This window comes from Salvelinus alpinus, chromosome 15, assembly GCF_045679555.1.
Source record: "Salvelinus alpinus chromosome 15, SLU_Salpinus.1, whole genome shotgun sequence".
Lineage (NCBI taxonomy): Eukaryota > Metazoa > Chordata > Actinopteri > Salmoniformes > Salmonidae > Salvelinus > Salvelinus alpinus.
In genome coordinates this window covers 30,820,140-30,832,982 of record NC_092100.1, presented here as the reverse complement: position 1 = coordinate 30,832,982, position 12,843 = coordinate 30,820,140, and the positions used below count along the sequence as shown (strand labels likewise).

At 41.8% G+C, this 12,843-nt stretch overlaps 1 protein-coding gene across 8 annotated transcripts in view; it reads right to left on the bottom strand.

Moving 5' to 3' along the window:
• LOC139539918 (myocyte-specific enhancer factor 2A-like) overlaps positions 1 to 12,843 on the bottom strand; it is a 131,717-nt gene that overhangs the window by 82,756 nt on the left and 36,118 nt on the right. For all 8 annotated transcript variants that reach the window (XM_071343318.1, XM_071343316.1, XM_071343319.1 and 5 more), the window contains one exon: positions 9,285 to 9,477. In XM_071343318.1, the coding sequence (XP_071199419.1) occupies positions 9,285 to 9,338 (54 nt within the window). In that variant the 5' untranslated portion in view covers positions 9,339 to 9,477. The remainder of the gene's footprint in view (positions 1 to 9,284; positions 9,478 to 12,843) is intronic.

Below are 12,843 nucleotides of genomic sequence, written 5' to 3'. Positions count from 1 at the left end.
TATTAAGCAGTTAGATTAAACAACTCCTTTGTAAGATAAATGTTTTAAAATGAAACATGTATGGAGCCTCCTCAGTTAGCAGGCTCAAGCAAGCTAAAACCCACATGGTAGCAAAACCTAACTAGCAGAAATTGTTAACAAGTTATAAATTATTTCAACACACTTTGCTGTAGGCTACTATTTACTAGTTAACAAAAAATCATGTATGTCATCTAAAATATATTCACCCCACCCAGTATTGTAATCAAAACTTTAAAAAGCATGTAGTCCTTGGCTCAAACAGTGTAGTACAAACGTTACTGGGCACAGACAACAGCACAAAGGGCAAGAAGGTAGAGTCTTTGAATGAAGAGATTGAGATAAAACTGTCCAGTTTGAGTGTTCGTTGCAGATCGTTCCAGTCGCTAGCTGCAGCGAACTGAAAAGACGAGCGACCCAGGGATGTGTGCTTTGGGGACCTTTAATAGAGTGTGACTGGCAGAATGGGTATTGTATGTGGAGGATGAGGGCTGCAGTAGATATCTCAGATAGTGCGGAGTGAGGCCTAAGAGGGTTTTATAAATAAGCATCAACCAGTGGGTCTTGCGACGGGTATACAGAGATGACCAGTTTACAGAAGAGTATAGAGTGCAGTGATGTGTCCTATAAGGAGCATCGGTGGCAAATCTGATGGCCGAATGGCAAAGAACATCTAGCACCCTTACGTGCCGATCTATAAATTACATCTTCGTAATCTAGCATGGGTAGAATGGTCATCTGAATAAGGGTTATTTTGGCAGCTGGGATGGAAGAAGAGCAATTACTATAGAGGAAACCAAGTCTAGATTTAACTTTGATATGTGCTGAGAGAAGAACAGAGTATGTCTAGCCATACTCCCAAATACTTGTATGAGGTGACTACCTCAAGCTCTAAACCCTCAGAGGTAGTAATCACACCTGCGGGGAGAGGGGCATTCTTCTTACCAAACCACATTACCTTTGTTTTGGAGGTGTTCAGAGCAAGGTTAAGGGCAGAGAAAGCTTGTTGGACACTAAAAAAGCTTTGTGTAACACAAAATCCGGGGAGGGGCCAGCTGAGTATAAGACTGTATCATCTGCATTTAAATGGGTGAGAGAGCTTCCTACTGCCTGAGCTATGTTGTTGATGTAAATTGAGAAGAGCGTGGGGCATAGGATCGAGCCTTCGGGTACACCCTTGGTGACAGGCAGTGGCTGAGACAGCAGATGTTCTGACTTTATACACTGCACTCTTTGAGAGAGGTAGTTAGCAAACCAGGCCAAAGACCCCGCAGAGACACCAATACTCCTTAGCCGGCCCACAATAATGGAATGATCTACCGTATCAATAGCTTTGGCCAAGTCAATAAAAATAGCAGCACAACATTGCTTAGAATCAAGGACAACGACGACATCATTGAGGACCTTTAAGGTTGCAGTGACACATCCATAACCTGCGTGGAAACCAGATTGCATACCAGAGAGAATACTATAGACATCAAGAAAGCCAGTCAGTTGATTATTGACAAGTTTTTCCAACATTTTTGATAACAGGGCAAAATAGAAACAGGCCTATAACAGTTAGGATCAGCTTGATCTCCCCCTTTAAATAAAGGATGAACCGTGGCTGCCTTCCAAGCAGTGGGAACCTCCCCAGAGAGGAGAGGCAGGTTAAAAAGGTCAGAGATAGGCTTAGCGGCGATAGGGACAGAAACCTTAAAGAAGAAAGGGTCTAAACCATCTAACCCAGATGTTTTTTGGCGTCAAGTTTAAGGACCTCCTTTAGCACCTCGGACTCAGTGACCCCCTACAGGGAGAAACTTTGTAGCGGGGCAGGGGAAAAAGAGGGAGGAGCATCGGGGCTAGTCGCATTAGAAGGGGTGGGAGATGAAGAAATGTTGGATGGGCAAGGAGACAAGGCTGAGTCAAATAGGAATCCTGACTTAAAACTTCTTAAGGCTAGGGGGCGGTATTCTCACGTCCCGATGAAAAGCGTGCCCAAAGTAAACTGCCTGCTACTCAGGCCCAGAAGCTAGGATATGCATAGTATTAATAGATGTGGATAGAAAACAATCTGAAGTTTATAAAACTGTTTGAATGATGTCTGTAAGTATAACAGAACTTATTTGGCAGGCGAAACAGCGAGGACAAACCATCCAGGGGAAAAAAAATTGAGGTCACTCTCTTTTCAATGACTTTTCATTGGAATTCTAGAATTCTAAGGCAGTTGCTTGCAGTTCCTATCGCTTTCACTGGATGTCAACAATCTTTAGAAATTGCTTGATGTTTTTCCTTTGTGTAATGAAGAAGTAGGGCTGTCCAGAACGAGGGTCGAGTGAAGTGTACTGTTTGATAGAGGCGCGTGACCTGAAAAGCACGCTCCACTTTGTTTTCCTCCGGTATTGAACGCAGTTTATCCCGTCTTAAATTTGATCAATTATTTACGTTAAAAAATACCTAAAGTTATATTAGGAAAGTTGTTTGAAATGTTTGGACAAAGATTACAGGTAACTTATGAGATATTTTGTAGTCATGTTGTGCGAGTTGGAACCAGTGTTTTTCTGGATCAAACGCGCCAAATAAATGAACATTTTGGATATATAACGATGGAATTAATTGAACAAAAGGACCATTTGTGATGTTTATGGGACATATTGGAGTGCCAACAGAAGAAGCTCGTCAAAGGTAAGGCATGAATTATATCTTTATTTCTGAGTTTCGTGTCGCGCCTGGCGGGTTGAATTATGATTTTCTGTCTTTGTTTGATGGGGTGCTGTCCTCAGATAATAGCATGGTTTGCTTTCGCAGTAAAGCCTTTTTGAAATCTGACACTGCGGCTGGATTAATGAATTGGTGATTTAAAAAGCTCAGCCATATGCTTCTTGTCAGTAACAACCACATCATCAACTTTAAGGAACATGGGCAGCTGTGAGGAGGAGGGTTTATTCTCCAGGTCATTTTTCCAGAACTTCTTGGGGTTAGACCCACAGAGAGAGAACTGTTCCTTAAAGTATCTAACTATGGCCGTCCAGATAGCCCGATTACACTTATTTCTAATTTGCCTGAACGAGAGCCAGTCAGCCTGAGTATGCGTGTGCCGAGCCTTTCGCCAAATTCTTTCACGGTTGAACCAGGGGCTGAACCTGTTTTTAATACAAATTTTCTTTATGGGGTGTGTTTGTTAACAATATCACTGAAAATATAAAAAAAGAAGGTCCAAGCGTCGTCAACAGAGGGGATCAAACTGATTCTGTACCAATTTACAGAGGCCAGGTCATGAAGGAAGGCTTGCTCATTAAAGTTTTTTAGCAAGCATCTATGACAAAATCAGGACCGGTTGTTTCACTGAGCAGCCATTACGAACATTATGACCATGACAGTTTACAATCTAAGGTAACGCCAAGTAATTTAGTCTCCTGAACTTGTTCAATAGCCACACCATTCATTACCAGATTCAGCTAAGGACTAGAACTTAGGGAATGATTTGTACCAAATACAATGCTCTGAGTTTTAGAGAGTTTCAGGACCTGTGTATTACTGCCCACCCAATCCAAAACAGACTGCAATTAAGGGTTTCAGTGACCTCATTAGCTGTGGCTGCTGATGCGTATACGGCTGAATCATCAGCATACATGGACTCACATGCTTTCTTTAATGCTAGTGGCAGGTCATTGGTAAAAATAGAAAAGAGTACAGGACCTAGAGAGCTGCTCTGCGGTACACCACACTTTACTTGTTTGACATTAGAGAAGCTTCCATTAAAGAAAACCATTTGAGTTTTATTAGATATATAGCTCTGAATCCACGATATGGCAGAGGTTGAAAAGCCATAACACAAACCGTTTTTCCAACAGCAGGTTATGGTCAATAATATTAAAGACTGCACTGAAATCTAACAGTACAGCTCCCACAATCTTCTAATTATCAATTTTCTCTCTCTGTTTACATTACATACACTATCAAGCATTTCACACATATTATTTAGATACTGACTGTTCGCACTTGGTGGCCTGTAGCAACACCCCAAAAGAAAAGTACTGAAAGCATAAGCTACAGCTAGCTAGCACTGCAGTGCATAAAAGGTGGTGAGTAGTTGACTCATAGAGAGAGAAAGACAATAGTTGAACAGTTCAACAAATTAATTTCTTCAAAAATAAAGGTGAAGCAAGAGAGAGATTGTCATTTTTTCACTTTCAGTTTCACTTACTTAGCTAGCAAATGCAGATGGCTTGTTTAGCCTACTCAACAGAGGGATACTATGTTAGCTATCGGGACAACGATGTAGGATGTGTGAGGGGGTTATGACATGGTTTGCATTGGAATGTTTTTTTTGCCTGGTCACATACAGCTGATGTGTTGTGCATTGAAGTCTACAAACAAATGTAAAATGTGAGAGGAGGAGAGTGCATAGAGGCTACAAGGAATACAACGTGGCAGCTATGAAAGTGAACTATGTTTAGGCGCGATCAGGGGTGTATTCCTGTCCGAAGATTCTGTTGAAAAACTTTTATTAAATGGAAGAAAACAAAATGGGGATAAAAACACCAGAATTTGTCCAATAGAAACTCTCGTTTGCAACTGTTGAACTAATGATTACACCCTAGATAAGCTAGATGCAGGCAAGAGTGTGCAAGGCAGTACTGAATGTGTCACAGTCTATCCATCGGTCACTGTCTGTCACCTCATATTTTTCTCTCGACCTGTGTGCACCTACAGTGTAAACTTTCATCCATAGGTTTGGTTGTAGCAACCTCAAGATGGGTATGGGGAAAATTTGTAAAAATAAAAATATAATGTAGTAGCCTAAACCTATCGATGCTACATTGAACTGGGTGAATGGAATATGAATGTCAGTCATCCAACATCCGGTAATAGAAATAAGGCCATGCTCATAATTTTTTTAATTCTTCCTCCCTCATGGCACAGTGCCGCCACTGTGCCAAAGGTGACTTTAAAACAGTTAGAGATTTTATTGGTTGTGATAGGAGAAAACTGAGGATGGATCAACAACATTGTAGTTACTCCACAATACTAACCTAATTGACAGAGTGAAAGGAAGGAAAAATAGAAAAGAGTACAGGGCCTAGAGAGCTGTCCTGCGGTACACCACACTTTACATGTTTGACATTAGAGAAGCTTCCATTAAAGAAAGCCTTCTGAGTTCTATTAGATAGATAGCTCTGAATCCACAATATGGCAGTGGTTGAAAAGCCATGACACAGAAATTTGCTCAACAACTGGTTATGGTCAATAATATCAAAGGCTGCACTGAAATCTAACAGTACAGCTGCCACAATCTTCTTATATCAATTTCTTTCAACCAATCATCAGTCATTGTTCAGTACATGTTGAGTGCCCTTCTCTATAAGCATGCTGAAAGTATGTTGTTAATTTGTTTACAGAGAAGTAGCAATGTATTTGGTCAAACACATTTTTTTCCAACAGTTTGCTAAGAGCTGGCAGCAAGCTGATAGGTCTGCTGTTAGAACCCGTAAAGGCCACATACCACTCTTCGGTAGCGGAATAACTTTGGTTTCCCTCCAGGCCTGAGGACAAAAACGTTCCTCTAGGCTCAGATTAAAGATATGACAGATAGGAGTGGCTATAGAGTCAGATATCATCCGCAGTAGCTTTCCATCTAAGATGTCAATGCCAGGAGGTTTGTCATTATTGATCGATAACAATAATTTTGCCACCTCTCCCACACTAACTTTACAAAATTCAAACTTGCAATGCCTTTCTTTCATTATTAGTTTTTTATACCTGAGTACGATGGCTCACTGTTTGTTGTTGGCATTTCCTGCGTAAGTTTTCCCACTTTGCCAATAAAGTAATCATTAAATAATTGGCAACATCAAATGGTTTTGTGATGAATAAGCCATCTAATTCGATGAAAGAAGGAGTTGAATTAGTCTTTCTGCCCATCATTTAATTTAAAGTGCTGCAATGTTTTAACCCCATCATTCTTTATATCATTGATCTTGGCTTCATAATACAGTTTGTTCTTCTTTTTGTTGAGTTTTGTCACATGATTACTCAATTTGCAGTAAGTCAGACAGTCAGATGTACAGCCAAACTTATTAGCCACTCCTTTTGCCCCATCTCTTTCAGCCATACAGTTCTGCAAGTCCTCATCAATCCATTGAGCCTTAACAGTTCTAACAGTACGTTTCTTAACAGGTCCATGTTTATCAATAATTGGAAGAAGCAATTTCATGAATTCAACAAGTGCAGCATCTGGATGCTCCTCATTAATCACATCAGACCAACAAATAATTTAAAACAGTTTCCACATAAGAGTCACAGCAAAATATGTTGTATGATCTCTTATTCAATGTTTAAGGCCCAGCTTTTGAAACTTTGGCTTTCCTGGATACAGACACTTTATTGTGATCACTGCATCCAATGGGTACGGATACAGCTTAAGAACAAAGTTCTGCAGTATAAGTAAAAATGTGATCAATACATGTGGATGATCTTGTTCCTGTAGTGTTTGTAAACACCCTGGTAGGTTGATTAATAACCTGCACCAGATTACAGGCACTGGTTACAGTGAAAAGCTTCCTCTTGAGCAGACAGTTTGATGAGTAGACCTCTCTGTTTACTTCACATACACTATCAAGCATTTCACCCATATTATTTAGACACAGACTGTTAGCATTTGGTGGCCTATAGCAACACACCAAAATAAAAGGCTTTAGATGTGCCAGGTGAACCTGAAACCACAACACTTCAATTACACTTGACATAAGATGTGAATTGCTTTGACAAATTCTTTTTCAGTATTACTTCACTGCCTTGTTGCAAACAGGATGAATGTTTTGGAATATTTTTATTCTGTACAGGCGTCCTTCTTTTTACTCTGTCAATTAGGTTAGTATTGTGGAGTAACTACAATTTGTTGATCAATCCTGTTTTCTATCACAGCTATAAACTCTGCAACTCTTTAAAGTTGCCATTGGCCTAATGGTGAAATCCATGAGCGGTTTCCTTCCTTTCCGGCAACTGAATTAGGAAGGAAGCCTGTATCTTTGTAGTGACTGGGTGTATTGATACATCATCCAAGTGTAACTAATAAATTCACCATACTCAAAGTGATATTCAATGTCAATGTTTTTGTTTTTTGACCCATCTACCTATAGGTGCTCTTCTTTAAAATAAATAAATAATAATCACCTTTATTTAACCAGGTAGGCCAGTTGAGAACAAGTTCTCATTTACAACTGCGACCTGGCCAAGATAAAGCAAAGCAATGCGACAAAAACAACAACACAGAGTTACACATGGGATAAACAAACGTACAGTCAATAACACAGCATAAAATCTGTATACAGTGTGTGCAAATGAAGTAAGGAGGTAAGGCAATAAATAGGCCACAGTGGCGAGGTAGTTACAATTTTAAGCAATTAACACTGGAGCGATAGATGTGCAGATGAGGATGTGCAAAAAGAGATACTGATGTGCAAAAGAGCAGAAAAAAACAAAAACAAATATGGGGATGAGGTAGGTAGTTGGTTGGATGGGCTATTTACAGATGGGCTGTGTACAGCTGCAGCGATCGGTAAGCTGCTCTGACAGCCGATGCTTGAAGTTAGTGAGGGAGATAAGTTTCCAACTTCAGTGATTTTTGCAATTCGTTCCAGTCATTGGCAGCAGAGAACTGGAAGGAAAGGCGGCCAAACGAGGATTGACTTTGGGGATGACCAGTGAAATATACCTGCTGGAGCACGTGCTACGGGTGTTGTTGTTATGGTGACCAGTGAGCTGAGATAAGGCGGAACTTTACCTAGGAAAGACTTATAGATGACCTGGAGCCAGTGGGTTTGGCGACGAATATGTAGCGAGGGCCAGCCGATGAGAGCATACAGGTCGCAGTGGTGGGTAGTATATGGGGCTTTGGTGACAAAACTGATGCACTGTGATAGACTGCATCCAATTTGCTGAGTAGAGTGTTGCAAGGCTATTTTGTAAATGACATCGCCGAAGTCAAGGATCGGCAGGATTGTCAGTTTTACGAGGGTATGTTTGGCAGCATGAGTGAAGGAGGCTTTGTTTGCGAAATAGGAAGCCAATTCTAGATGTAATTTTGGATTGTAGATGCTTAATATGAGTCTGGAAGGAGAGTTTACAGTCTAGCCAGACACCTAGGTATTTATAGTTGTCCACATATTCTAAGTCAGAACCGTCCAGAGTAGTGATGCTAGGCAGGCGGGTGCGGGCAGCAATCGATTGAAGAGCATGCATTTAGTTTTACTAGCGTTTAAGAGCAGTTGGAGGCCACGGAAGGAGGCATATCTTTGCGAGGCATTGGAATACCTCCCTGGCATTTGTGGTTGAATCTGTGTTTGAAATTCACTGCTCGACTGAGGGACCTTACAGATAATTGTATGTGCTGGGTACAGAGATGTCATTAAAAAAAGCATGTTAACCCTTTAAGGTCGATGTCCGCGCCCCCGCGAAAATCAAATTAGCATAATAAATCAATTCCGTTTTCCATTTTTCCCAGTTCCGTTCACAAAAACCAAATTGAATGTTCTAAGTCCCAAAAAATGTTTACACCACAACAGGAGACCACTTTTGAGGTCTGGGAAAAATGAAACATTTAATGTTTTGTGTGTAGTTACCCTTTAATGCGAACCAGGAAGAGACCGTTGTTTGGTTAGTGGTGTTTCTGTAGACTCATGTGATTTCAGAGTTTGCAAAACAAATGGCCACTGGATTGATTTAAATGATCATAATATCATTCTGTCAGGTAGGCATAGGCTACATTGTAGTTAACATTTTAATTGAAAAGGTTTTTGGGAAAGCCTTTCCATCTCTACCAGAAGATTGTTATAATTTGCTTCATCGCTAACGGCTACACAAAGTGTAGACATACGTGCCGTTTCAGAAAGTTTCTGGAAATACGAATCACTGATGCATTTCGTGGCGAACTTCACAATGTCACAACGACTTGCGGGCAGTGGGTTCAGAACAACAACAACAAAAACTGTTTACAAAAAAATGGTATACTCCCACCCAAAAGGGCACTTGGTGAGTGGTATTGCAAAGGGGCATGTGCTCTGCAATGGTATAGCCCTATCTGTGCACATGCCTGGTCCTGTGTAGTCAGTGGGCACTCTGAGTCCCTGTCAAGATTTCAAAACAGGTGGTTAAGTGTTGAGAAGTTAACTCCTGTTTTCAACTCCATACAGGGCAACAGTAGCCTACCGCCATTAGCCTGTGTGTGGCAAGAGAGAGAGAGAGGCTTCTTTATGTTGAGTGGAGGGTAGGGGGATGACACTGACCTGCCTGTTCCTCTCATCCATGATCCTCGTGATCTGTATCTTCTTCCGTCCCATCTCTACGTCCTGTTCGGTCTCTCTGACACCTCAAGAATATCAGAAAAACAACAGAGCTCGTCTTCTTTCCTTCACTCCTAGCACATTGTACAACACTCTACTCGGTTTTACTCTCTCCTTCTTGTGACCACACCACAATCTGCAGGAGAGAAAGAGAGAGAGAGATAGAAAGAGGAAAGAACAACATATTTGTTTTATTTAACCAGGCAAGTCAGTACAGAACAAATTCTTATTTTTACAATGACGGCCTACCCCAGACAACGCTGGGCCAATTGTGCGCCGTCCTATGGGACTCCTGATCACGGCCGGTTGTGATACAGGCCAGGATCGAACCAGGGTCTTTAGTGACGCCTGTAGCACTCATATGCAACATAACACTGAGTGATCTCTTCTCAGACACATCAAAGCAGCCAAGGACTCTGTATTCCATTCCCTGACACATACAGAGAGGATCTGAGAACGACCGGAGAACATGATGTCTCCGTATCTCCCCACATGCACTTCCACAGCAGCTGGAGCCACTTGCAGAATACTTCAGACTTTAAGGTGGAAACTGTTTAGAAAATGCGAAACGCAATTGCTATGTCCTTAGTGTTGAATAGGCCTGATTCAGAACCAATGAAAAGACTTTCAAAAGCATTTTTAACTTAATTGTGAAATTATGTTTTCCATTTGAAGTGAGAAACTACTGCATTGAGCTGTTATTGAAGTGAACCATGCCATTTAGAGCTGCTGGTGATGACTCCCAACCAAGTACATTTCTACTGGGTTTATCTTTCTTCGATCTTAAAGCCTAATAACCAGTAACAGGATGACAGAATCACAGAGCTTTAACTAATCTCTCTCTCTCTCTCTCTCTCTCTCTCTCTCTCTCTCTCTCTCTCTCTCTCTCTCTCTCTCTCTCTCTCTCTCTCTCTCTCTCTCTCTCTCTCTCTCTCTCTCTCTCTCTCTCTCTCTCTCTCTCTCTCTCTCTCTCTCTCTCTCTCTCTACCTGGAGTCAGTAGAAAGTCTCTATAAGATGCCTTGATGACAGAGCTTCACTCTTCCTTATCTGACCCAGGCTGCTCCCAGCTTTGCTCTTAAGATGATTAAGAGTGCACCTCGTCTCAGGTTGACATCCTCAGGTTTAAATCCTCTGAGGTGGATGAGGTGGTTTCCACGTGAGGTGCTCTGTAACCTGCCAACCTGGCGACTGGTTCAGACTTCAGCAGGCCTTATGAACGCTGCTCCTCTGCTCTAAGGGAAATACAGTGCCTTTAAACTCAGCAATCTACACACAATACTCACAATGACACAGGTTTTTACAAATGTTGGCAAATGTATAAAATAAAATAAACGGATATCACATTTACATAAGTATTCAGACCCGTTGCTTGGGGACTCAACATTTTGCTCAGGTGCATCCTGTTTCAATTGATCATCCTTGAGATGTTTCTACAACTTGATTGGAGTCCACCTGTGGTAGATTCAATTGATTGGACATGATTTGGAAAGGCACACACCTGTCTATATATGGCCCCACAGTTGACAGTGCTTGTTAGTGCAAAAACCAAGCCATGAGGTCAAAGGAATTGTCCGTAGAGCTCCGAAACAGGATTGTCTCGAGGCACAGATCTGTGGAAGGGTACCAAAGTATTTCTGCAGCATTGAAGGTCCCCAAGAACACAGTGGCCTCCATCATTCTTAAATGTACGTTTTTTGGAACCACCAAGACTCTTCCTAGAGCTGGCTGCCCTGCCAAATGAGCTATTGGAGGAGAAGGGCTTTGGTCAGGGAGGTGACCAAAACCCGATGGTCAGTCTGACAAAACTCTAGAGTTCCTCTGTGGAGATGGGAGAACCTTCCAGAACGACAACCATCTCAGCAGCATTCCATCAATCAGGCCTTTATGGTAGAGTGGCCAGACAGAAGCCAAAAGGCACAAAGATTCTCAGACCATGAGAAAAACCAGGATTTAACTCTTTAGCACCAAACCTTCTCAGACCTGATGAAACCAAGATTGAACTTTTTAGCCTGAATGCCAAGAGTCACGTCTGGAGGAAACCTGGCACCATCCCTACGGTGAAGCATGGTGGTGGCAGCATCATTTTGTTGGGATGTTTTTCAGCAGCAGGGACTGGAAGACTAGTCAGGATCGAGGCAAAGATGAACGGAGCAAAGTACAGAAAGATCCTTGATGAAAACCTGCTCCAGAGCGCTCAGGACATCAGACTGGGGCGAAGGTTCACCTTCCAACAGGACAACGACCCTAAGCACACAGCCAAGACAATGCAGGAGTGGCTTCGGGACAAGTCTCTGAATGTCCTTGAGTGGCCCAGCCAAGAGCCTGGACTTGAACCCGATCGAACATCTCTGTAGAGACCTGAAAATAGCTGTGCAGCAACACTCTCTATCCAACCTGACAGAGCTTGAGAGGATCTGCAGAGAAGAATGGGAGAAACTCCCCAAATACATGTGTGCCAAGCTTGTAGCGTCGTACCCAAGAAGAATCGATGCTGTAATAAATTAGAAAAAATGTTTTTGCTTTGTCATTATGGGCTGTTGTGTGTAGATTGATGAGGGGAAAAAAACGATTTAATACATTTTGGAATAAGACTATAACCTAACAAAATGTGGAAAATTTGAATGGGTCTGAATACTTTCCGAAGGCACAGTATATACCTCTCCCTGGAGGAGCATTCATCACTGACACAAAAAAATGCATATACAACTACATTTCACCATAGAGCTGAACCTCTGAATGAAGTTAACGTTAGAGTATTCAGCCCACGTCCAGAGATACAGTTAGCATTACAGACTACTGTGTGGTTACACTTGAGAGCTGACTAACATCATGGGACCAGAAATGGCCAGTTCCAGTGGCATACAGTAATTTGGGGATTTGTGACACTGGCATTATAGTGTCTGGCTGTCTGAATCTAACCTCCACTGTTAGGCAAACTCAACATGAGTTCACCTAGCCAACAACCCACGCATGGCTGTCCACAGTAAGGAAACTAACCACGTAAAAACCCATTAAGAATTTCCCTAAACCACATCACAACACACCAGTGAGAACGACAGTGTACTTTTTCATTCACCGTTTCCAAATACTCATACTGACACTTTCTACTGGTGTGTCTATATGAGTGTGTTTGTCTGTCTGTCTCTTACTTTGAAAATAAGTTATCTTGCTTGTCTTGACACTGTATTCTACAATTGTACAGTAGGCCTGAATCTATTGCTAGTAAAACACACACATTCCACCACGTCTCTAAACTGTGAGAGGATCTGTCATAGCAGTGCAGGACAGTGCAGGTTCTTGTGGTGTAATGCCTTGTGTCATGACATTTCTGTTACATAAATATGAGATGACAAGCTGAGGCCCCTCAGACACCAGGTGTGCTGCACTCCGCTTGGTACAGCCACTCTGAAGAAATATATTTCCTTATTCTATCTGTAAACCTAGATTTACTTGCATCATTTTACTTGAATGAGAGTAATAATTAACACAGTACAAGTTGTT